Source organism: Plectrocnemia conspersa, unplaced genomic scaffold, assembly GCF_051122295.1.
Source record: "Plectrocnemia conspersa isolate PC_06_02 unplaced genomic scaffold, ASM5112229v1 ptg000013l, whole genome shotgun sequence".
In the NCBI taxonomy this organism is placed as follows: Eukaryota; Metazoa; Arthropoda; class Insecta; order Trichoptera; family Polycentropodidae; genus Plectrocnemia; species Plectrocnemia conspersa.
In genome coordinates, this window is record NW_028277177.1 from 17,855,880 (window position 1) to 17,883,605 (window position 27,726).

The following is a 27,726-nucleotide window of genomic DNA, read 5'->3' on the forward strand; positions in this document are numbered from 1 at the left end:
TCACTTCTCAGAAGTCAAAAATTCACGTCAAAATCAATAAAATCGTGTCAGCGCCGTTTTCTATTTATCAAAATTCTGTTTAGTTCATATTCTCACTTATTGTAAGTCGTAATATTGTTATGAAAAGTATTATGAATGTTGCCCCTGCAACATCACGATTTTATTGTTTTCGCCGTGAATTCAAAACAGGGACGTCATTTAGGGGGAGGGGCAGGTGGGACGTAATTTAGGAAGGAGGGACAGGTGGGAGCATTTGATTCTCTCCTTGAATTTGGCCAGAAAAATGCATGTCATTTAATGCAACATATTGTAAACTAAATTCGTGTGCTAAGAATATTTTGACATTTTTAAAACTTGTTCTGTGATCATTTGCCGCTCTTCAGAAGTCGGAACTATACCCACGGGACGTTCCTGCTTGGAAGCAGGGCGCAAGGACGAGCAATTGTCTCACTCTTTTCTCACGTTTTTACACTCTCGAGTTTCGACCTCATTTATGCGATTGACTAGAAATTAATGGTGAGTATGCATTGATTACTCAACATTCGCATTTGTTGTTATTTTTAAATTTATTTTTTGTTTTTTTTTGAAAATTCAAATAGTACATTTTTGTTTTGATAATTTTTGGAGTGCGTGATAGTTTTTGCTAACTGCACGGCTGCTTAGGGAACGTTGACCATCACCATTTGTCGCTTTTCCTACGCATATTTATCAATCCCTAACTTACCTAAAAAATTTTGCCACAAATATTTGGCGCTAAAATGATCTCAATCTTTTAAGTAGCACAGTGTGTCACAGAATTTTTTTCAGTGCAATTTTTTTTTATTGATAAACGATCCACAGTTTGACGTTTGCTGATTTTACCGCTGCGAATATGATATTTTGTCTACAGACGCAATTGCTTCAATAAAAATGCATTTTGAATTATTCAGTAATATTAATTAACAACATTAATGAATAATGTTATGATATGAAGGGCTAAAAGAATATATATTATAGTTAATCATTAAAAATACCTGTCTCAATTGAATGTAAATAATTTAACGAATTAATAATAATTATAATATTAAATAATATTTCTCAATCTATTATCATTGATTTAATGCGGCAGAGTTTCGAAAAAAATAGGTAAATATTCCATAAAAAAATCCCATTATATATACTGTTGCTATAAATATTTAATTATTTTATTTTTTTGAAGTCATTTAAAAATATCAACTCAAATTTATTCTATTATATAACATACTAATAGCACACAATTTATTGCATGGTATTAGTATGAGTATATAAACTCGTGTATTAATGTTTGTGAATCAACAAAACTTATTTTCAATATTCACAAATTTACACACTTGAACCAATAATATAAATAATTTCACAAAGAAAGCACGGGTATATAAGCCGCGAGTGAAATAGACCAGGTACGTTCATTTTCATTGTCGATTGCGTACGGTTCGTAACGTATTCGGCAAAATAATGAGAGGTCTAGTAACGTTTTTGTGGTTGTTTGCCTCGGCGATCTACTTAGCTGAAGCCAGCTCATCATCGCATGAACGTAGTCCAAAAAAATGCTATCCTAATGCAACATGGAAACTCTCCGATGGATGCGAAAACACGTGCAGCATGCCACAATTTAAGGAAGTCTGCAATGGGAAGCCCCCTTGTAAAAAACTCGTCTGTGATGATGGTACCCTAAAGGACTGTGATGGTCAATGCGTCGCTCCGATAAACTGCAAAGAAGGATGCGGTGGAGACAAGAACGCTTATTGGACTCCGTGCGGAAAATATCTCTGCTCAACCTATTGCACTGGTATTACCGCACCTGCCGCCTGCATTACAACGCCGAATCCAACTTGTCCTACTACTGGTTGTTTAAAAGGAGGATGCATATGTAAACCAGGTTTCTCAAAAAATTACAAAAATAAATGTGTTGTATCAGGAAACTGCAATAAATGCTGTGAGAACGAGACATATGGAACAGCAGCACCATGCGCAGAAAAAACCTGCAGCAACGTCTTAAGTACTGTTGCTTGCACTGCTACTGCCGTACCAGGCTGTTGGTGCAACGCTGGATTTGTTCGAAACTGTAAGGGTCAATGTGTTCCATTCAGTGCCTGCCCCAAACGAACGTGTCCTACTGATCCGAGAGCAACAGTTGGAATTTGTCCAGCCACATGTCCGGCTACTTGTGCACTCGCTGTTCCTCCACCTTGTTATTGTACAGCTGGTGCTTATGCATGTATATGCAACTGTGGACATTCGTATGACACGGGGTTAGGCAAATGTGTTAAAAATAGTCAATGTTCTACATCAGGGAGTGAGAATTGCCAACATTGCTAGAGCGCATTCTAAAATATCGGTAGGGCCGTGGGCACCACCTATTTTTTCTATGGATATTTATAATTGGACAAGGGTAATAAATAATAAATAAAAATAATTTCAAAATAATAAAACTATTGTTCAAATTACATACACACATCATAAATAAAGATACATAACAGAAATTAAAACGGTTTTTATTTTATAATCATCTTAATAATAAAACAGTTTATTATAATTGGTTATGTAGTAAAAAATAGGTTCTGTAAGATCTAGCCTACTAACGCTCCAGCCAACAAATGGTTCACACGACAATTGGTCCAACGACATACTACAAACAAAATATTCACATGTTCAGTCAAGTCCAAAATATTTCTCTCAGGGGAAAATAGGCGGAAGAATAAGTACAGATAGATGTCGCATCTCGTATATTGCAATATAGTTTGTCTGCATTAAAAATATGATAGCTATCCTTACCGATATTACGATACGATATAAAAGCGCTGATTAAAATATATTCAAACAGAATTTTAATCAATAAAAATCATGTTAAGCATTTTTTTCCTCAGAAATATGATGCAGATTTTTTTATTTAAACTGATTATATTTATTTTAATAAAATCAGTTTTTGCATATTTTATTTTTTTAATTACTAAAAAAACTAAAACTAAACAGCAAATTAGCACTTGTCTAAAAAAATGATCAAACAGAGCCTAAGATAAATTTGTTTAATTCCTTCCTTTGTAGTTCAAAATGATATCGTAATATGCGTTAACGTCAGATTTGCATGACATAAATCTTCGAAAATGCTGCCTTACTGTACACCTACATATGTGTATCGAACAGCCAGCGAAAACTGATGTTTTGGCGGGCTCTCACCAGTTGGTCACCATCACTAAATGAACCGGTTAGTACGCTTAACCAAATCAGATAAAATAAATGTTTGAATTCACATTTCAGTCTTGATTAAGCAAAGAAAGGCAGCCCTCAAAAGAAAAATAACTGTCTATTAAAAGAATAATCATACTACTATTTTGAATACTATCATGTTCTAAACGATATGTGTTGGCAATGTGTGTGAGGGGGGGAAAGCAACTTAGTTTTTGCCTGGGGCACTAAATATGCTAGGCCCGGTTATGTATAAAATATTATTAAACATAAATTAAATTATATTTAAGTGTATTATATACTTTAAATAATATCATTATATTGTAATACCTAACATTTTTATTAAATTTATTATTTTGTATATTATGTGTATTTTTTGTGGAGCACTATTATTTTAAAAATATATATTTGAATATTTTATAGTTGTAATCAATAAAAGATTTTTTGCATGTCTTGATTGCAGGGAATTTATCGACAAATGTCAAATTTCGTGTTATAAATTACGCTGAATCGTGGAGTGCTAAAGAGTATTAAATTCAAATAAATAAGCAGTGAATAGATTTCTAATTACAGTAGATATCTCTTACACAGTATTAGTTAAAGAATATGCAAAACGTTGGAGTACATGGAAGGGTAAACGATATAAACAAAAATTTTATATCGTTTACGCTTTTATAAACAAAGATTTTTCTTTGTACACAACAATAAGGAAAGAGAAGGTGAGACAATAAAAAATAAGCTAAGTTGTCAACAGTCAGTTTTTTAAAAAGTGACTGATAAAAACAAGACTTTCACTTTTGGATGATATTGCGTTTCTTAGATCATTGCTAAAAAAACCTTATAAAGACGGTGACATGATAAAAAAAAAGCTATTCTAGAAGCAGCAGATGCATTATTTGACAATTTTAAAAACGAGTCAGACATATTATATCCAATCAAATCCCTACAACTTTCGGTTAAAGCAATTACTAGGAGAATTAAAGTAATGTCTAAGGATGGTTATTACTAGTTAAAAGATGGTTTGGAATGTTTTTGTAATTTTCACTCCAAGTCTACAGATATAATTGATACTACACAGTTAGCAATATTTGTAAGAATGATATTCAATAATTTTATTGTGAATAAAATAAGATCTTATAAAAAATATTTAATCAAAAAATCATACTACCGGCTAATAAATATATTTAAAAAAAAAGAAAAGTTTTTATATCTGAAAACATACCTATTCAGAAACTCGTGGGTAAATAAACCTATGGGGCTCTAGCTTTTACTGGTGTTAAGGGTTTTATTAATTTATGCCGTAAAGATGAAATTTTTCCATGTTTTCTTCACTGCGTTATTCATCAGCAATCACTGTGTGCAAAATATCTAAATTCACGAAACAATATAATAAAACTTGTTGTTGAATTAATTAACCGAGTGAGGTTTCATACTCTTCAAAGACGATTATTTATGACCTTAACAGATGAGCTAAATTGCAAGTATGGAGAATTTATTCTTCATACAGAAGTACGTTGACTGAGTAAATTAAAAATTTTTCGTCGTTTTGACATTAGCTGTTTTTTTTTTAAGGAACATAATATAATTTTTCCAGAACTTGAAGAGACTAATTGGTTGCAGGATGTTGCCTTTCTTGTGGAAATCACAGAAAAACTCAACGAACTGAGTACTTAGGAAAAACGATCTAAAATGTAAAATCATTTTACATCAAACTTAAATTCTGGAAGAATAATTTGAGCAAATGAGAAGTCAAACTTTCCTTGTTTGAAGGAGATGCTAGAAAAAGAAGCCAACAAGACGTACAATTTAAAAAAATCATGCTCAGCTGCCTGTACAATTAAGAGTATAGTCTGAACAACGGTTTTTTCTGTTAATAAGATCGAATTACTTTCGCAGTTTGTTTCGACTCCTTTTATGAAAATTAATGTTGAAAAATTATCTCAATTTTCACCAAGATGTCCCTTTTGATGTCTCAATTTGAAAATGTTCACCAAGGTGTGCCTTTATCGGAGATAGAGCTGATAGATTTTCAATGTGATTAGTTACTAAAGGCACTGCTTCTAGTACAAAATCTATATGGCTTGCCGTTTCAGTAGATAAATATCCAATATTAGTTTGAACTGAACTTCGATTGAATGCATTATTTTCTTCTTATACTTTCTAACTGACTACTAAATACATACAACGATAATGAAACTGAAGAATCCACAAATTCCAAATGCTCGGTTGGTTCCAAAAAATGAAAATAAGTTAAGCATCAACATCAAATTGAATTAAAAAAAATATTTAACACTAAAGATGATTTTTCTATAAAAATTATCACAAATAGTACTTTTATTTGTTATATTATATGCTAAAGGGATTAACATTACCAAATAATCAATTGGACGCCATGAAATCGATATTTAAAATAACCAACAAAAAACAGATTAATAGCATAATATTGTTTGCTTTGGTTTAACTAGGATTAAATAAAAGAGTTAAAAATATTTAAAGTAGATGTTTCAACAAGGATTGTATAAATAATCAAAACGACAATGTTTTTTTCTAACTGACTTAAGAAATCGACAGAACACCCAGAATTTTACAATAGCATTTACAAAAGTCATTAATTACCACAAAAACTTCTTAAATCCTTAAGTCTCGCATTGAATAATCATTGTTTGAGTTATTCTTTGCAAGTATCGAACGGTCACCCAAACAACAGGCCTTAAAACCATCTTTCACAAAAGGGATGATAATATGGAGTTGGAGTTAGACTATTATACGAATGGTTATCAATCGGCTTCATTCCTTATTCATCTTAACTGTTTTAAGAAACTTCAGTTACAATAATTCCCTAATTAAACTCGTAAAATTAAAAATATATTCAGAAACGCATTAAAATAAATTTTAAGTTATTTTTTATTTTATAAATAGGTATATTATAAAATATTTTTGACTCTTTTCTGTATGATCCTTTTTTTATTTTGAAAAGCTGCTTTTTTGAACAAGATGGCAGATCATGCTAGGTAATGAAGCCAATATGTTTACAAGGGCAAGTTTTTAAAAAAGTTTTATGGAAATTTAATAAAACCTACGACAATTATCGTATACAAATCAAACAGAAACTTTAACCTCAAAGATATCTCAACAAAATCACTAAATATTTTTTTATAAACATTAAATAAACTAATGACTTTTTATTAAAGTTATCAAACACAGCAGTGAAGGTGTACAAATCAGTGATGATTTTTTAAACATTATTTAGCTGTGTAATAGCGTTTTTACTCAAACAGTGGACATGTACTGTTTTTAGATAAAACATATCTAAAAACAATCGATGTCCAAGTTGGTTTTTATTTTTTTTATGGTGCACTTTATAATTTTATTATTTGTATAAGTATAAAACGCGTAAATTTTATTGTATTTGAAAAAATACGGAACTAAAGAACTCTCATTTCATGTTTTCGAAAGGTTATTTCGGGTCCTATAAAATACACCACAGTTCACATTTTAATAATTTGATAAAAAATATGTGAAATTGTAACCATAGCACGGGGAGAAACTTTGCAGCTTAAAATACCACTTTTATATTTGGTTTTTAAAAATAAAAGAATGCTAATATATGTCATATTTTTGGTAAAAAGATTAATTTCGGTAAAATCTGGAACTTGATTAAATCGTGATAAAAACTTACCTGTGGCTGATCCGGAAGCTGTCATTCCGGCAGTTCCCGGTTGTAATTTTGTAGAGTCACCTCGTGGAGCGGCTGGATCAGCAGAAGGGGTAGGCGATTTAGTCCTTGATTTATATTTAGAAGGACTCAGACTACGGGGCAGGTGTAAATTGATCTTGGACGTATTCTTCATGGCTCTAAATAAAATTAAAAAAATAGTTTTAATCGACATAAAATTAATAAATAATTGCCGACAATAACTCTTTTATGTAAACTATAAATCCGATATTTTATAATATATTATTTTCATTTCAGTGGTTAAATTCACAATATAAAGAATAGTCTCTTTTGTGGTAAAAATCAACTAACGACATCTAGAGCTTTAGCGTGAAACTAATTTAACGTCGAGTGAGAAAAATATATTAGAATTAATAAAATTATTATAAAACATAATCGTATAAATATACTTATGAAAAGAAATAACTCGTATTACCACCACTAGATGTCACACTTTAAAGCGTCGTTAATAGGAATTTTATAAATAGTTATAATATTATGAATAAATAAATTAAGTTAAAACTGAGATAAATTGTATACTAATTAATATTACCAACATTACGAATTAAAATTAATAAACTAAAATCTATAATCTTTTGGTAATTTGTATCTATATATTTTCTCGTATAATTTCCATCATGACGCATTGGAGAAATCTGTCAAATCATAATGGTCAGATTTGTAATAAATAAATAAATGATATCTATATGCATGGCAAGCTTTACATTAAATCTATATATTAATTTAAAACATAATAATTATAAAATCAATGATAAATAATAGAATATTTTTTATGATAATATTTGAAGGATAGTCAAACTTTCTATTTCATGCTTAAGTACAAAAAATGTCAGCATTGAAAACAATTCTGATTTAAAGTACGTAGAAGAGTAAATAAGTCGATGCCTAATAACCAAAGACATGGGTTCTAATCACAAATAAACCTTAGCGCTTTTCAATAATTGTCATTGTGTATCATTGTGTATAGAAATTAGTGATTATTATAAATTCATAATTTCAATCGATCATCACAGATTAGATTTTCCTAATTTCATTCATATAAATCATGATGAGTAACGAGTTTACATATTGAAATATATTGATTGTTAGCTATAATAATGGTTTTTAATCAATAAAGTGATTTACAGACTGATAATTTATTGTATGTGTTGATTGTGATTACCCCCTTGAAATACATTAGGCTGACGCATGTAACATTAATTACATTTAATATAGATTTTCTAAATATTTTAATGATTTTTCATATTTTAAAGTGATAAGAAAATAAAATTTAGTTTAATACAGTGAAATCTCAGTATAGCGAATCTCTAGGGACCGAATAAAAAAATTTGTTATATTAAATGTAAGGAAAATGACATCTTTTTTTATTTTAAATTACCATATTACTACAGCATCAAAATAACCTCTTACAAAATTGACAAAACTTTTTTTTATCCATTTTTAAGGATACAATATAATTTGTTAAAAAAATGTTTTATAAGAAAAGTTTGGATTTTTTTAAACGCCAACTCAAGGACGAACGGAATTCGAAGAAATATTGTGTCAGGTTGTGACGTCATTCTTAAATTCGGAGCAAAATATTTCGTTATTCTGAGATCAGTCTTCGTTACAATGAAAACATTTTGTATGAAAGTATTTCGGGGACAAATTGAAGATTCGTTATACTGAGAATTTCGTTATTTCGGTATTCGTTATAAAGAGATTTCACTGTATTCGATAAATTTACCAGTTTGAATCGACGTTGTACTTAAACTATTAAAATTTGGACGTGAAAGGCTAGTGGAAAACGAATTTATTTGAATAACGGGTTACATAAAGCTGTGATCAGCGTACTCTACAAAAAAATATAGTACAGCTGAATTTTACACGGATTAAGAAGATAAGGATTCTGATAAATATGATTTGACGAGTGGGTGGTCGCTGGGTTGGTAATGCGATGGAGTTAAGCCGCTGCATAAGATTTATTTTCTGTTAAATAATTATATAGTAATAATATCGTTATGATTAAAAAACCCACAAAAAATATTAGAAAATCCAGTGCTTGTCCCCGCTATCGCAGTATTGCCAGAAAACCGCGCGACACCAGAGGAGACAACTTAAATCAGTTCCTACAGTGATAAAAAAAAATGTAAATGCCGCATGAAAAAATATTTTATAGATCAACAAGAAAATCTCTAAATTAAAATAAGACTAGAATAGCGTAATTTCTAAGGTGCTAAACTAATAACAACGAGTTAGATTCTCACAGTAGAAATAAATTGTTATTTAAAAAAAACACTTCTAATAAATATTATCTCAGTAAATAGTAACATATATTGGTTGTAAGCTATAAAACTAGTTTATAATTAATAAAATATATTACCAGACAGACGCCAATTATGTTACAACTACTAAGTAGTTAGTGAGACACTGGATTGCTAACCATATCTATAAATCAGTGCTATCTACAATATATTATTAATCATTACAATTATTACAGCTTACGATCAATATATGATATTATGCGTGAGCTAGCTCAATTTTTTTTAATTATTTATCACAATATTTATCCGCAAGATCAGAAGAATCTATGAAATCTTAATCTGTGATGGTCGATCAGAATTTTAATTATATAATATCTATAATTTTAATCTATCAAATATAAATTTAAATAATTTAGATAATAACTTAGTTTACAACCGAAAATAATTTAGTTTACAGAAATAAACAGATTTTATTTGACAGAATATTCACAATTGCACAATAGCCATGCAAACTTTCGAAAAACATCAATCATGCTGCAAAAGTCACACCACTCGGTCACCAATTATAAATTATAAAACATAAAAGTTTTAAAAATGTTATGTTTTATAATTTATTTTTATAAATTATATAAATAAATTATAAAACATAAAAGTATATTTATTGAACTCGTATTTACAATCCTAAATTATTTAAAGTTGATAAAGTTGTTACCGAAACATGTTTGCTGTGTGCCAATGCTATTAGCGTTATCGATTGACTGATTGTTACTCATCACAAACCAATTTTAGAAGTTATATTAAAAATATGCAGTTGCTTTTAGCTTTTATTTATTTTATATCTAAATCGCTCAAGTCGTCTGGTGTCGTCATATCTAGTCAAGTAGTTCGGTTGCCATTTCGTTTGGGTGGAGTTTTAGTCTGACTCTGTATGTCGTGTATTTGTTCGTTATTTCATATTTTATGAATTATATGTTAAGGTCGTTATGTATTGCGTCATTAGGAAATGGGAACATACCAGGGAGCGTCGACTATCATTCGTAGAACCTTGTTTTGGAATTTCTGGATGATTGCGATGGTGGAAGCACAGGCCCCAAAGTTGAATTCCGTACGTCCATACTGGTTTTATAATATATTATACTTGTACATTAGTAACTTGTTTCCCAGTGTCATCTGAGATCTTCTTCCCATCATGCAGCGATTTTTTCTCAGTTGAATCCTAAGTTGTTTCCTTTCATTAAAGATATGTTTCCGACAGATCAGACAGTCCAGATATACTCCCAGTTATTCGATCTCTTCTATTGTCGTATTTGGTTTCATACTCCAAGTTTTCATCCATTATTCGATTCCATGAAGATTTCTCTGGAGGTTTTCTGACGCTTTCAATGGGTCATGATGAGAAGCGATCACAACTGAATCGTCCGCAAATGTCGCTATTGTTGCTGAACCTATCTTTGGAAGATCAGCTGTATATATTAGATAGAGTACAGGTCCCAATACACTTCCCTGTGGAACACCGGATTTCTTTCAGCTCCGTGCACTCCGCGTTGAATTTCACGCGAAAGTATCTATCTCTTATTTAGGATTCTAATATCTTATAAGTTTTTTTGGCGATTTCTGAATCCGAATTTGTGATCTGAAATAATTATTTTCTCTTAAATTATTGGGTTTATTCGTTGAAGTAAAAGTTTTTCGAATATTTTTGACAACACAGGTACTAACATACTTATCGGTTTATACGACGTTATTTATTCGATCGGTTTTCCTAGTTTTTGTATAACTATTACATCTGCTACTTTCCAGAACGAAGGAAAATATTTCAGCGTTAATATGGCGTTAAATATAATTGTGATAATATTCATTCCTATTTCCGATAATTCTTTTAGTAATTTTCCTGACACCGGCGCTTTCTTTGGATTTGTGTCGGTTAACATTATTTGTTTTATTTCTTTTACTTTAAATCTCTTAATTATTGGACTCGCTTGAAGGGGTGGGGGTGCTTTTAGATAATCTGCAATTTCCTTTGCATCTATTGTAATATCTGTCGCAGTATTGTATAATGTGAATATCAGTATCGGCCTTTTCATTATCACTTCTAGCACATTTATTATTTCCGATTCTAATTGGCGGCAAGCATGTTGTGGGTTGCTTTAGCTTCTTCATAGCTTTTCACGACGTGTAGTCGTTGCTTTTTGAGGCTGACAGGTTCTTCGAGTAATTTTTAATTGAATCATTGTTTAAGTTGTCTAATAGAGCCTCGAGTTCTTTAACGGCTTTATTAAATTTTGTTTAGTCGCTTGGTTATCTTGAGTGTTGCCAATTTTTGCGTAGCTTACGAACACTGAACAAATCCCAATCAGTTTTATAATTATATTAAGTTGGAGTTTGTTGTTTGTAAATAAAATTCGTATGTAATTTTACTATTATTGTCGAATGGTCTGATGACAGCTCGAACGGTGATTCAGCTAGAATTCGTTTTACATATATTCCTTTGACAACGCAAAATTCAATCAGGTCAGATAGTTTCTTTTGATCAGTTGGCCAGTATGTTGGTTGACCTGTTGAGATCCACCTTAAGTTATTTTCCACTGCCACTTTGTACAATTATTTTCCTTCATCGTTTATTAGTCTTGAACCCCATAGAGGATTTTATACGCTATAATCCCCTCCAGCAATAAATTTATTTCCCAGTAGTTTTTTTATCACTATTTATACTTGGACTTTGGATTTGTGTTTGCTATTCGAGCGGCCGTTTTAATTGAGTATCTTTATAAAATATATTTAAAAATATCGAGCGTACGGGCAACACTTACATACATGTATATATATTATACAAGGTTTAATGCGGATTATACGGTTTATACGTGGGCAGCATTAATTATATAACAGGTTGACAGTGAGAAACAAAAGGGGGTGGGGGGTAAAAAATCATAATTTATGGAAGCCGCCTAATTACCAATTTCACTAACATTTTAATTATGTTATAATATGAGTTACAATATAATTGCCAGCTTTCGGCAATCTAGCTTTAACAAAAAAGTACGAGGCCCAAAAAAATATCGAAATTATGAGATGGATTTATTTTGACAGCTACGCTCGCGACATGGCAACACAGCAAGGATCGCGACGCCTCAGCTGGCCGCTTACGGCCATTGGAGCATTCGAGCGAGAGTTGTTCGACGGCGTAGACGTGCGTTTTTTCTGTTTCGAACGAACGACACAGCGATGACCGAAACGCTGATAATAAACAAAAGCGGGAAGCGACCGGAGCCGTCCTTCCCCCGGTTGTGCTGGCGTCGATTCGTGTCTTTGTTCAACCGAGCAGTGTTCTTTACGGCCAGATGGCTCTGCGAGGTATACTACAAAGACAGCGCCAGACCGCTTCCCCGCGTCGACGAACCCCTACTCAAAGATTCGGCCATGACCTTGGCCGACAAAATCAGGACCAAAAAGGTAAGATATTTTTAAAAAAATTCACCTGTTTGAGTGCGCCTCTTCGACTTGAAAAAACAACGTGACCGAGCGTAACCCTTGTTTTCTCAATTATTCTAACAAATAATACATTGTAACGCATATTCTACCCGTTACCGACCTCAACGCCACATTATATTTTTATTTAGAAAGTGACAATTCAGCTATCATTTAAATGCAATTCTCTTGTAATCAGCTGTTCTTGTTAAAATGCTTTTGCAAAAATATTCCTCTTTAGAATAATCTCGAATAATTTACGATATGTTTAAGCGACAGCAATATGTATTATATATACAATTATGTTGTTTTTTTAGCTAATTATTGCAAGGTATTTGAAAGACAAAATCAGTACATGTGAGGATATGTTTATTATATCGATTGTTATTTCAAAAAAATATGAATTAATGAGATCTACACTCGATTCAAAAATCACAGTCAGAGAGTATAAATCCCAATTATCATTAATAAGCAACAGATAAGGCAATATTTGGGTTACATCGCTACAATTTATCTCGCAAGTCAATACACATGTACATATACACAATGGATTCGCTAAAATTTGTATGGTTAACGTTATCAGAATCTCTTAAATTGTTATTTTTTATTATGAAAAACTTTAGGGTAAAAGTATGCGCATAGTAAGCATAATATTTAAATATATAAAAAATATAAACCACACGATAAAAGTCAGTTGATTGATAGTAACTGTATTGGTCGGACACCAAACATTACTGCCAGCATTATTTCGAGATTTACGAAAGCTTGGGATGGTTTAGAAACTCGATTATTGGGTGCTGCATCAATTGAACAATTATATAAACAGTTCAGATTCAACTCGATTTAAACGAGTCTAGGTAAAGCAAAAGATGGAGTATAATGTACTGCGAGCCTGCTACGAGCGCACCTGACTATTGATTCCACTAAGTACTGCTCACAATCGAGCAATTTAAAAGAGGCAATCGACAGGAAGATGCTAGAATTGATATTGTGTTCCAACATCCCAGCCGTTTTTCTAGCTAAAGGGATAACTTGTTAATATCGATATTAAATAAAAACTTCGTTACTATCCACATCGTTTTTCGTGTAAGGTCTTCAATTATGAATAAAATAAAAATAGTTACATGTGCTATTGAAATAAATTTGGATTCAGACTGATCGATCGAGTAAATCGTTCGTCCTACAACTGGCATGTCTTGAATTAAGAAACTTATTTCATCGACTTTTACATTGATTTGCGTGGTGCTTTTTTTTTGAAGCTATCTATTAGAGATAATAGATGGATCGAAAGCTTTAAAAACTGAATTTATACTACAATAATAATTTTGTCAGAACAGAGAAATTTAGAGTAATACAACAAGAGATGGATAAACAAATTTTGATAATTATAGTGTAGAATAAGATTCAATATAATGGTATAACATTCAATAATAAAATTTAAATAGTTCTGATTATGTATACGCATTTTTAAATATATTTTTTTATACTAATATACGATGAATAATTTAGAAAATAATTAGCTGTGTTTAAAAATAAATAATTGTTCCATAAAACAAATTGTTTGTGCATTACTGTTGGACAGAATATGTGCTAACGAGCATTGATCAAAACAGTGAGCACCTAATGAATAACTCTCCGCAACAAATCTTTTTAACCGAAGATTCATCTTACATAAATGCACAAACAATTCATTTAATGGAACAAAGTATGTATTTAAATGCACAAATCTCTAAAAATAATTTCCTGTTAAATCGCACCATAAAGCATTTTCCAGAATTCCGTGACACGCAACAATGTTCTTAATTTAGTAGATGCAGTTTAAAAAGAGATGACCTTATTTGTATTATATGTAAATATATGTCACATATAATAAGTGAGTACAAACAAATTATAATATGAGTAAAAATATTATATTTTATTTCATGCTATACTTATTTTTCACTGATATCAATGATAAAAATTTCGCAACATTGGTACTTTATCCTATTACAGCTTATCGAAACATGTATTGAAAGCTAGTCAAATAGATATTCTATCAAATTTAAGCAATCCATAATCGTGTTTTTCAATCACTATATTAAATTTTCATTATAGGTAAAATTTACAACAAAAAATCTCACTACGCGTCCCAGCGAGCAAATGTGACGTATATCCGTTTTTGCAATGCCATGCATAGATATTTTCTCTCGATAATTTTTTTTTTTATTTAACAGTTCATCAATAAAACATTAGTTTTACGCGCTACGCGCCCAATTAAAATTTAGGTTTTGGGTAGCCCATTTAAAATTCTGCCTTGCGTTTTTATTCAAAACATACAATATTTTCTTGTTATGACAAACGAAAGGAAGAGCATCGTAAAAATGCATTTTTAACAAAAAACTGAATTAATCAATCCAATTTCACATTTTCGCACACGACAACACGTGAAAGCGAAATTCAATAATATTCGATCTGAATACAACGATCGCCGTTAACGTATTCGATTCAATCGATTAATTTTATCGCACTGTGTGGACACCGAGTTAATTTGACAAGACTCATACTGGAATGTTATGACTGGAAAGATCAAATAAACGCCTTCTCCCATACCATCCGACTAAACAACATAAACTTTTAGCCGTTTTCCGACAATTATTCGTACGACGAGGCATTCGAACGATCAATTAAATTAGTGATGTCATGGAAAGACAAAGAACTAATATTATATGCAATTACATATGACGTGAAACAGTTAGAATCGAACAAATATTAAAAATAAATTTATTTTTAATGTATATCTTCTATTGCATCATGACAAGCGTGAAGCTAATATGTTACAACGGGGTAAAAACAATCAACAGCTAAGTATACTATATTTGCGTTAACACAGTCAGTTCGAGAGCTATCCATTTCATCATTATATCGTATATCCGTACGTTCGATATGCTTTAGAGCTAATAGTAAGGGGTGTAAACCCAAACTTGCCATCTCTTTCTCAATTATGAATAATGATGAAATGCATAGCTCTCGAACTGGCTGTCAACGCAAATAGAGTATAGTGAGAATCAAAGTCTGTAAATCAGTGACATATATTTTATTAGTTATAAATAGATCATCAATAAACGTCACTATGCATGAAATAGCTCGATTTTATTTTAATTATTTATCGCTATATTCATTCATGACATTAGGAAAATCTAGGAAAACCTAATCTATGATGATCGATCGGAATTATAATTATATAATAATCATTAATTCCGATCTCCCAGATAAAACCACCATATTCGAAACCATATCTTTCGAGTATTAGTCACTAACTTATATTACTGGTCTATCGTGCTGGTAATATGTAGCTACAAGTAATGTGTACGTAGCATATATTTGTATAATACAATCTTTGAATATATAATAATAACCAATTTACACGTGACAATTGAAATGCTTCAGTATGTTGAAACAATATAATAAAACAATTAAAATGCTTCAGTATGCGAATGTTGAAACAATATAATAAAACAACTGGATTGGTAGACGTTATTTTCTGCAATACAGTAAAATTATTGATGAATCGTATTCATTCCTAATAAAATAATGTCGCAATATGTTTGACGGCGCAGTGAAAATATTTACATATTTATTTTGGCAACAATTGTATTACTGTGTTATGTAACGTGTTTTGTTATAAAGTATGAACCGAGCTTTATACGTGGATAAGCGTTTTTTATTTTATATAAATATCCAAAGTTCACTATGTGAAGCAATAGATTTCATTCTCGTTCATTCAAAAAGTTCTCATTCAAAATCGTGATAAGATATATTTTTACGTGTTACAGTTTTGTATTAATAAAGCCTTATCTTTTACTGATATAATCAAATTTAATAATTTACATACATCTGTACAATATATCGATTACTAACGCTTCTTAAACCAAATAAACTATCTGCAGACTCATGTCATGCAGCATGACTTACTTTGAGAATAAATTAATCATTTATGACTCGTTATTACCCAGTTTCGCAATTCACATTACTCTACACCTACAGAAATTCTTTAAAACAACGAATAACAATAATTAACCACCAAATATCTGGAATTCGATTTATAAATTTATGTGGCATGGTGTATGGATTCCCCGATACTGTCGCGTTATAAATCCGACATAACGAGTCCCTATAAAGTACTAACGATTGACTGCGACTAATCTCTAATAATGAATCTCTCGCCAGACCGAAAGGCGTCAGGAATCAATCGATGGAAATAATAGAACGCTGGCTCTTAGAGAAAACTCGCTAGCAGTCTTGCGCAATGACAAAGCACCCTACTTTGATATTCAAATCCGACGGTCATTGTACGCGAAGTTTGCTTGAAACGCGCAATACTATGTACTATATAGGATCTTTGTGGATTATCAAAGGTATTCATATGGCTTTCTTACTGTTGTTAATGATACTTGCAATACATGTATTTTTAATTCTACTATAAGTTTAGAACTAACGACGCAATAAGTGTGTATATATGATTCAAGGTCTTGATCTATATGGGCAAAGTTTTTTAACCTTTGTTTGTTATATGGACCCTTTTGCCAGTCAGATGAAAGCAACGAAAGAAGCTCGCCTTTTGTCAAACGCAAAGTGGAAGTAAAGATAATTTATCATTTTTTCACCAATCACTGGCCACCTTAAATCTTTTCATAGACTCTCAAAGGATTTTCACGTTGGATACTGAGACCGCGCCTAGCGCGTTCAATCTCACCTAGAACGCTCTAGGCGCGTTGTGCGTGCGAACATGAAAATTTTATAGTAATTTCTAATTTATATAAAAAAATACATTAAATTTACTTCACTAATACACTAAAAACGTGTCAATAAATATAAACACACAAGCGCATGAGTAATGCATCTAAATTATTAGTGAATATGTTAAGAACCCCTGAGCTAGAGAGACATTAAGGAGACATTAATTACTCATTTAAAGGAGACAGAAAGGAGACATTAATTACTCATTTAAAATATGATGTTGACAATATGTACAGTTTTTGACTTGATACAGGAAGATCATCGAAATAAATAATGTATAAAATAACTATCGTAAGTGTCGATTCAATATGAAACAGATATACAAAAGAACCACAAATAACTTTGTCCTAAAAATAGTTCCAATTTATGGTATTCTACCCATTGACGCTGTTTTTGTAGACACTAAGGACGGCTCATTTGCGTCAGTTTCTGAACATATATAATGTCAAATAAATAATTCTATGGGTTTTACACATTTTTGCGACAACTTCGACATACATATATGTACATATGTAAAAATTATTTCGCTTGAACGTTGATCCTATGTGAAAACGTAATTATTTTCTCCAAATGCTTTGACAGAACCACAAATTGCTACACACTGAATACAGTCACATTTGTTCAATCTGTAACTGTATCTTATCCCCAACCTTTTGGGTATACATATAATCATTATTTTTTGTTAAAAATCATCGCCTACTAACAAGCTTCAAATCTTTTAACGCACAACATTTATTTCCTACACTACTTACTAGCAAAACATCAAAATACGTGAAATGTTGGAGTGGTCCAAATATTTTGTCACACCTCTGTACATATACAAGTGAATATTTATTGTAACCATGATTTAACGTATTGGGCTATCGCCTGTCGTGTTACAGCGGCAGACAAATAAACGATCGTATAATGACGCTGATATTCATAGTTATGCTTACTGCATTATAAATAATGCTAGTTTCAATGTTAGTTTCAATGGCAGATAGCACTTTTGCTTCATCATAATACACGCACCAAATATCTCTGATCTATTTTTCGAAGCAGGTTTTTCCAGCGTTAAAATAAATTTAATCCGGAGCGTAAACAATCGCGATGAGATTTATTTACCTTTCCGATGCTGTGCCAAAATATGAAATCTGAGATGTTTTGTACTAGTCGGGAGTATATAACCGTGAAAGGAGAAAAAATCAATTTTCCGGCGAACGAGTTAAGTGGTGATAAAAACTAGGTACGTCAAAATCGAAAAGCAATGCTGACATAATATGCTCGAATATTCTTCTCTTTTGTGTGATGGCGACTACATGTGGCAACACACAAAAGGTAGAACAGGTAGATCCATCGTTGAGTAATTTATGTAGAAAACGTAGGAATACGCTATTGACAGTCAACACTATTATACAAAATAACATATGGATATCTGAATCTAAAAAAATAGCTTTATAACACTTGAGTGCTATCTACAGTATAGTAAGGCGATGATCTCTCTCCTGTATTGTTAAAAATATAATTCGAAAGTTTGAAAATGATTGATGCCATCATTTCACAAACTGGAAAAGAGGTCTCTTCGGCTTTTTAAGATAATCGGCGGAATTTAAGTTTATGATCAATGCCATTAAACGAATGCGTATTTTTAAAGCAAAGCAATACTTGCGATAAGATTTGTTGTTAAACATATGTACATATGTATGTGCTTTGTGTTGGCAATGGTTGGAATTTTTTAATCACTGCCGATAAGCGATTGAACTATGTCACTGATTGAACAATGGTTTTAATTCATAATATGTAATCAGTACGATATTATCTATCAGCGTATTTAATGATAAGCAGATAACAATTTGCTAAAAATGCGAACTTTTATCTCTTTTTTATGTATACAATAATATCTATATTTGCCTAACCGTGTATGTATGTGAGTATTTTTCCGTACAATATACCTTTTTGTGTATCAAACTTACTGTATAAATAGTTTTAGCTAGTATCTGTATGCGACACTTGTTTCGTTATTATTTTATTTCAATAATTAATAAAAAGTCATCAAATAATTATATATTATAACTTATTGGTTAAGTTATGTATATTGTAATTTATCGACGGATACGATGTTAATTCTAAAATAAAACTGCAAAATTACAATACAAGAAATAAATTCGCCACACCTTAAAAAATTCTATTTTAGTATGGGCGATCGATAATATTTCAGCTAGTGTCTATATTTAGATTCTATACTAAGTTATTATTATTTTAATACAATAAAATCATAAAATGTTCGTAAAAACCAAAATCATTAAGGGGAGTAAAAATAGTATTCGCCTGATATCACACCGTACATACATTGCCGAATATGCAAAATGTTAGTCACGTAAAAATAGAAAAATCCTGATCGATGACGAAATGTGATCGAGAATAATAGACATTATTTTGTGCTTAGCTTTTAAATTTTTTTGCGAGTAAACACAATTTTTGATTACTTTCCGGTCCCTCTAATACGAATGACACACGTTAGACTTTGACCAGGATGCTAATTTTTTTCGTGACCGACCGCTTGTGATAAAAAATTACAAAGACAATTTATTCAGATATGAGCGCAACAAATAGCTCCTTTCTTATGTGTATTTATTATATGTATTATTATAAAAAATCATGTCTTTCAGATCAAAAGCGTGGATCTTCTCAAGAAATTCATAGCGAGACTGGATAAAATAAATCCTATCCTCAACTGCCTGGTAGAGGAGAGGTTCGAGGGTGCTTTGAAGGAAGCAGCGGAAGCCGATGAGCTAATAGCCAGTGGCAGTATGACCGAGGCGCAACTAGCCAAGGAGAAGCCACTTCTCGGTGTACCGTTCACAACTAAAGATTGCATAATGGTCAAAGGTAAGTTCAACTCGAAAACGACCCTGAAACCGGTTTTATTATTTTTTCCTTATGGTGATTTTAATATATTTTAATAGACCTACATCACACGGCTGGTCTTCTCTCAAGGAAAAATATAATAGGCAAAGAGGACTCTGAAAGCATCGGATTGTTAAGGAAAGCCGGTGCCATACCGCTTGGATTAACTAACGTTTCCGAGCTTTGCATGTGGTAAGGAAAAGATGAAATAATATTTTTTTTAGATAAGTCATACTAAAAATTAAAGACTATACAACACGCGACATAAGAAAATAAATTTGATATATTTATATATTATATACATACATATTTCCATGGACAGTTTTGCACACCTTTGATTTTTAAGCAGTCAGGTAGCTGCAAGAAGCACTTATGAATATTTTTGTATATTTCATTGGAAATGAATCGACTAATTTGTACATTGCTTTTGTTTGAAAATAAAAAGATTTGAATTGAAACAAAACAATAGCAAAAACAATGTTTTAAGGAGTGATCATCAGTGAGAGCAATATTGATTTGTTTGAATCCTAAAAGGGAAGTGGTTATACTTGTCATGATTCTTAATATCGATATAAAAATTATAATCGAAAGCAAAATACCAATTTTTAACTGTAGGAAATGGATTTATAGTAAAATTAAAGTTTGAGTTATAAGCAGATGTGAAATACATATGCAAAACTATTCAATTTTTATTAATGCATATTAAATATACTTTGTCATTAATTTTCTTAATTAGAATGTAAATATAGCAATAATAATTTGTTTATACAGGTGGGAAAGTCATAATCATATACATGGAAGGACAAACAATCCTTATGATACCACTCGAATCGTCGGGGGATCTTCAGGTGGAGAAGGTTGTATACAAGGCTCGGCTGGAAGCGCTTTCGGAATAGGTAATAATCATGTTGACTAACATATTGACAAAAATTATCAACATTTTGTAACACTTGTTATTGTAATGCATTTCTATTATAATAGTGACATATATAGATAATTTTTTTTGTTATACAAATGATAGGTTCCGACATTGGCGGCTCGATAAGAATGCCAGCATTCTTCAATGGCGTTTTTGGTCATAAGCCTACAAAGTTTGTTGTGTCAAATCACGGTCAATATCCCGATCCAGTTACTGAATTTCAAGAGTCATTCTTAGGTAAATATCAACACTATTTCCCAATATTACATTAAACGATCATTGAATCATATTAAACTATATTTTTACAGGTTTAGGCCCCATGACGAGAAAAGCGACAGATTTGAAGCCTCTGCTGAGCATAATGGCCGGCGCAAATTCGGCATTATTAAACTTGGAAGGAAAAGTCGACGTGTCAAAGATCAAAGTTTATTATCAAAGGGACTGTTTGAACAAGCGCGACGTTAGTTCCGTCGAACCTGCCATAAAATCAGCTCTGATCAAAGCGTCGCAACACATGAAGTCTGTCTGCGACGAGGATCCGAGGGAAGTCAAGTTTGAAAAGTTCAACATCGCAACTAAGATTTGGTTGGCGAGTATGAACATAAAGGATTCGATGTCGTTCATGGAGCGCCTGACCGGAAACAACAGCACTCTGAACATCTATTTGGAGATTTTCAAAAGTCTGTTCGGAATGTCGAATCATACGTTTATTGCGCTGATGACTTGCCTAATTGAAAAGACTGGACCCCAACCTGGCAGTAAAGAACACACATACATGCTGAAGCTGCGACAAGACTTGGAAAATGAATTTAAAGAGTTGCTGGGTGATGACGGAGTGTTCTTATATCCTACTCATCCTACAGCTGCGCCTTATCATAACGAACCCCTCATAAGGATATTTAATTTCAATTACACGGCAATTATTAACGTGTTGGGTTTCCCAGCTACGCACATTCCAATGGGTCTCGATGAAAATGGACTACCAATCGGCATACAAGTGGTGTCCAATTGGAATAACGATAGATTGTGTTTAGCGGTCGCTGAAGAACTAGAGAAAGGGTTTGGCGGTTGGGTAGAACCACCACTTAAGACCGTTAAAAAGGACGACTGAAAGTTGAACAATAATATATTTTACTACCAAGAACTATATAGGTGTACAATGCGGGTGTAATGACCTTTAACATGTTTTATACCAAAACTTTATTCTATACATATATTAATATTACATCAAATTTTTATGATAGGTTATTTTAAAATTGTCTTATTCCGTACGTTTATGGAATGTGTGTTATTTGATACGATATAATGTTTCTTTTTAGTTGCATTTTGCTAGATTATCGTAAGCTTTTTATTAAATGTTAACAAAGGTAACTAATTGAAATGGTGATTTCAAAGATTGTTGATTGAACAAATCGTTAGTATTCCAATTATAGGGAACAAATTTTTATATACATCGTATACATATAGAATTTTATATTTTGATATAAATAAAATAATAAAATTATTTTAATAATAATTTAATTTGTATCATTTGTACGTTACAAAGAAACATATGTTTTTGAGATATTTATAACAGATTTATACATTTAAGAAATAATTTTATACTGAAAAATGTGGCAAACGAAACAGACTGCGATCTACTCTAATCGTCGGAAGATAGATCTTGAATCAGCCTAAACAGATTTTCTCTCTTGCTTCTAACCGTCTTGTAACTTGCTATCGGATGGTCGGGGTGTAAGAATCTATTCTTCAGAACGTGAACAGCCAATATATCAACATTACACAATACATGGATGCCACAATCGTATCCATTGCATTGTTGAAGTGATTTAATTGAAACAAATGTGATGTTACCTAAAAATATATGTGCATATTAGACTTAAATTTGTCTTTTTTATATAGATATTGTTGCTTTCAATGTAAAACCATATGAGAGTTAAATGAATAAACGATATAACTTTTCCATAAAACGTTTTATAATTGAAAACTACACAATCACCTGATCCCAAATATGTGACGAAATGCTTATACAATATTCGAGCCTCTTCGACGTTGGCGTCTCCCATGGAATCGCAGTGATAGAAGGCTCTTTCGTCTTTGGAATATATCAACAAACTCCAGTGCGAACCGCCCGCTCCGCTGGCCGATTTGTTATCGTTAACGGCGAAAAATACATACTTTCTCGATACGAAATCTAGAGGGTCTAAGAATACGCCGAATTCTCTTCCATCCATCATTTTTAGGCATTGCGTCACTTCCGGAGTTACGAATAACAGGGAATCGCATCCGCCGAACACTTCTCTTGAGATATACTCAAAATAAAACGATATAATCGTATCATTGAGCCAATAAGGACCTTTGAGGAGATCGACGTCAGACTCGTGCAATAGAACGTCGTGATAACTCAACACCACCGAATCGTGGGACATTATGACAAGTATTCTATATAATACGTTGAACCATTCCCTCACAAAATCTATGACAAAAATTAAAGATAAACATTTGATGTATAAATTCATTCAATTCGAAGTTTTCATACGTGAAAAGTGTAAATCGTATAGGATCTAAGTGCAATATTTAATAAGTTAGATTGAAGACAAAAAACATTCAAAGCGAATATTTCTTGAACGATGAGCTACAAAAAGGTATAAGTTTTCTACGTAGTCCTCATGGCATTTAATGTAAATTTTCCATCGCTTACAACGTTTTTAGATACCTTTAGAAAAAATGCCTGTTGCAACTCTTTATCAGACCTGAACCTCTATTTACCCGTCGACTCCTTGTGTGATCCAAAGATATAAAAATCACCAGAGGCAAGGACAGCAGACTTTGAATCATTGCAACTGAAGAATGGTAAGTATGAGGATGAACTTTGTCATGTTGCAACAAAATACCTGTACTCAAAAGTCCATGTCTTTTTGATTTTACCGCAGATTTAAGATTATTGAGAGCTGCATATGGCGTACTAATATATGTTCCCCCTAGACATGTAGTGCTCGTTCATCCCAATGGAGAATCAGCTTAAATAGTTTCTACCGATGCTTGGTTGTGTGCGGAATTTCTTTGGTTTTGATGAGAAGCAATCGCCTACTGTCTTTTAATTCTGAAATCAGCGTATGCTGATTGATTGCTCTCTAGAAATGAGGCTGAGATAGACGGCTAGAAATTCTTTAATGTAAGTATCCAGTGAATATCTGTGTCCTGACCTATAATTCATCTCCGGAAGTGAGACTATTTCGTGAGACTGTTACTAGGCGATTTTTTTCACGATGCCTTCAACTGCTGCAATGGACTCTTGTCACTTCTTGGTGTACCTGACCTGTTGTGAGTAGTCTGCTAGAGAAGTCACACCGTTACGGTACTTTCTGAAAACGATTAACAGAACACTGCTCCACTTCGGTGCTTGTTGCAATGTGTCTATTTTAAGCTACTACTTTGTCACCTGTAGGTCCCTTTTCAAACCATACGTGATATTTCTGCCAATTTATAAGAGAAGAAAACAAATCTTTTGAATTTTTATCGCAGATTTACATTAAACCACTTCTTGAAAATAAAATAAAATATTATTTCCTATTCAGAGCGAAACTTATTATAAGACACAATATTTTTATCGCAATGGAAGAAAATTTATAATGCAAATGAATTAACCTTGTTATTTTTCCTTGGATAATAAAGTGTAATAGTTTGACTTTTGGGATGACCAAAGTAAGAATTTTCTTCTTTGTATTGCTTGTATAGAATTTTTCACTTAAAGACAGATAGGGAGAATGCGTCTGTAGATCCACATTTCAAAGCCTTTTAGATGCTAGATTGAATTATCTTTGAGCGTCCACTCTATATAAAGTCCAGTATATAAGGATAGAGCACATTCTCATTTATAAAAGCAAGCTCGAGTAGTGCCCAAAAAAATCTTTTTCATTTGGTAAATGTTGTCCTGACTTTCTCGATCAGGTGTTTTATCTCTAGTGTGTGGTTTATGTTTCACTTTCAACTACAATTTGTTAATTCGTCTGGTTTTTTTAAACATTTAGACTAGCTTTTACAAGCATCTGCTACTTATAAGCGTTTTCAAGCTTTCTCGACTATCAGCTATAAGCACCGTATTGTAGGCTATTGAGTGAGACTCGGTTATTTTTATCCCTTATCTGTTTTCAGCAGTGCTTCATCAAAAATATTTATTATATAGAGTAAATATTAAAAACCATAGAGGGTAAAATACAACATTGTCTCAATCTTCGCTGTATTTGGATATCATCTGATAATTCGATACTTGTTCTAACTTTCGCTTCATAGTTCTTTATAGTCTATTCCTGTAATTTTAATATTTTCGTCCTACTCTCGTGTTGGACTTCATCAAACGCCTTTCAAAGTCAATGAAACATAAATAAACATCCACATTATTATCACAAATATATTGTATGAAACCTGTATACTAAAAATAGCTTTTTCTATTTCCAAACCTTTGCGGAATCCAAACTTCGGCAATCTGGTGGTCAACTATTTAGTATATGTTATTATAAATTATACGAAATAATATTTAACTGATAATCTTAAAGAATAACAAACGGACAATTTTTATTCCATAACAAAAATAACTCCATATTTCTGATTAATCCATCACAAAAATGTTACTTTCATATTGATAAATTCTTTCACATGAAAGTTTTAATTGCTCCATATAAATACTTTTTTTCTGATAAGTCAGAAATAAAACGATGGAATTGCACATTTTGTATTGTTATTGTATTTCCAAATTTTCTTGAGACACTTTTTTCTGGTTTTCTTGATATTTTAGAGATTTGAATTTGTTTTAGCATATGCATCTGAATGGTGAAGGAAAAGCGACATTAATAAACCATTTTTTTACAAAAGTAAAGTTTGCAAATTCACTTTAAACCAATAAAAACGTAAGTCAACGAACATAAACAAATAAATATATAGCGTCTACATATTGCTAATTAGATTTATATCATTATTTATAAAGTAGCTGTATTGTTTTAAATACATAGATAATTAAAACAGCAGCCAATGGATTCGGCACTTAGACCCCATATCATTATCACTTTTCAATCAATTGGTATATAGTTTGAGTTAATCGAATATAAAATTAGTTATACACTTATGAGCTATGATATAATTTTAAGAAATTATAAATTACTCACCAGTTACTCGTGAAAAAAAATTTAAATTCAACAAATAATCGAGCATTTCAAAGAACACATTATGCGACTGATGACCATTCTAATGCCACTGAAAATTAAAACAAAACAAATTATTTCAAAATAAATGATTTAATAATAAATATTGGCAACTGCTTCGATCAAACTCACCCAGAATAACACGGCCTTCCTATCGAGCTGTCAAATTTGAAACAACAATGGTCGGAAATGTGCGCGCTTAGACCTAGATTATACAAATTGAATTAAAGGATTAAAAATAATTATTTTCAATCGCCACGAATGGTGCGAATACTCAATTTAGTGATGTTCCGTTTAATTTATTTTTATTAAGAAAAAAAAATAATGTAGCTTGTTGCCCTTTGAATGATAAAAAACAATTTCATTGTTAATATTGTTTAAAAATACATTAAATAATTTCAGTGCTTATAACTTAGCACGACGCTTCGCTTAAAAACCATCAGTTATTTCTCATGACTAGCGTGGTTTCACTTTTGTGCACATGCGTCTATGAATTTATTCGTTCGCGCGTTTATGAATTTATTACATGGAATGGAAATGATTATTAACATATTTTATTTATGTTTTGCCAATATTAAACCTAAATAAATACATATAAATAAGCCCCCCTACAAAAAAAATAGGTTCTAAAAATCTACAGAAATAATTAATTGGTACAATTTTCACACATTTAATTTTTTTCGTATACTTTCCACAAACATAATTTTGCTATAAATAAAAATATTTGTGGCTTTTTTATTATTACAATATCCTACTATACACCATTTACATTTAATGTGGACTTTTTGAAGTTGGCAGCACATTTATTTCTTGTGAAAAAAGTTCTTCTGTAAGTTGAAATAAAAAATCATTTCTTGATAAGTTTTCTCTTATTATTTCCTTGTATACTATCCGAACATTTATTGCAGCTAAATCTAGAATATTAATTATTCAATCAATATATTATATCAAATTGTATAAAACACGGCAAAATCAATATGTCATTACAGAATAGAAAAACAAAAAAAAAATAATAAATATAGAATTAGCCAACAAATTATGTATTATTATAAAATATTTTTGTAATTTCTACTTAAATAAACACAACTAGAAATTACAAATACATGTGTATAGTTTTTATAATAATAATAATAATGATGGATTATTACCATGATCTGTCAAATAAAAAATTAAATAATCCACAATTAATCAAGTTTACAATTAATTGAATATACAATTTATAAAAATACTTAAATTTGTATAAAAATGGAATAGCGCTGTAATTTAAGTAATAATAAGAATACATAATTTATTGTTAAG

The 27,726-nt window shown here is 31.5% G+C and overlaps 3 protein-coding genes across 3 annotated transcripts in view; 1 reads left to right on the forward strand and 2 right to left on the reverse strand.

Moving 5' to 3' along the window:
* Nucleotides 1-26,606, reverse strand: part of LOC148227455 (cytochrome b5 reductase 4) — a 128,285-nt gene extending 101,679 nt beyond the window's left edge. The window contains exons 1-3 of the mRNA XM_088201482.1: nucleotides 26,560-26,606; nucleotides 26,392-26,479; nucleotides 6,884-7,059 (exon numbers count right to left, since the gene is read on the reverse strand). Of these exons, the coding sequence (XP_088057608.1) occupies nucleotides 6,884-7,055 (172 nt within the window). The 5' untranslated portion in view covers nucleotides 7,056-7,059; nucleotides 26,392-26,479; nucleotides 26,560-26,606. The remainder of the gene's footprint in view (nucleotides 1-6,883; nucleotides 7,060-26,391; nucleotides 26,480-26,559) is intronic.
* On the forward strand, nucleotides 12,290-26,591 carry LOC148227459 (fatty-acid amide hydrolase 2-A). The gene is made up of 6 exons (XM_088201486.1): nucleotides 12,290-12,633; nucleotides 20,073-20,292; nucleotides 20,370-20,502; nucleotides 21,082-21,206; nucleotides 21,332-21,466; nucleotides 21,538-26,591. Exons 1-6 carry the CDS (start codon nucleotides 12,406-12,408, stop codon nucleotides 22,338-22,340), a joined length of 1,644 nt encoding a protein of 547 aa, XP_088057612.1. The 5' UTR covers nucleotides 12,290-12,405; the 3' UTR covers nucleotides 22,341-26,591.
* Nucleotides 22,872-23,658, reverse strand: Den1 (SUMO peptidase family member deneddylase 1). Its single transcript, XM_088201983.1, has 2 exons — nucleotides 23,229-23,658; nucleotides 22,872-23,083 (listed from the first exon to the last, which is right to left on the reverse strand). The coding sequence occupies exons 1-2, from the start codon at nucleotides 23,656-23,658 to the stop codon at nucleotides 22,872-22,874; spliced, it is 642 nt and encodes a 213-aa protein (XP_088058109.1).
* Nucleotides 26,607-27,726: the final 1,120 nt, after the last annotated feature.

Excerpts from the sequence above, each read along its gene's own strand:
- LOC148227459 (XM_088201486.1), top strand. The coding sequence starts at position 12,406 with ATGACCGAAACGCTGATAATAAACAAAAGCGGGAAGCGACCGGAGCCG. Across the intron at positions 21,207-21,331 it reads TGGAAGCGCTTTCGGAATAG|GTTCCGACATTGGCGGCTCG; the intron begins GTAATAATCATG and ends TACAAATGATAG. Across the intron at positions 21,467-21,537 it reads ATTTCAAGAGTCATTCTTAG|GTTTAGGCCCCATGACGAGA; the intron begins GTAAATATCAAC and ends ATATTTTTACAG.
- Den1 (XM_088201983.1), bottom strand. The coding sequence starts at position 23,658 with ATGTCCCACGATTCGGTGGTGTTGAGTTATCACGACGTTCTATTGCAC. Across the intron at positions 23,084-23,228 it reads CGTCACATATTTGGGATCAG|GTAACATCACATTTGTTTCA; the intron begins GTGATTGTGTAG and ends ATATATTTTTAG.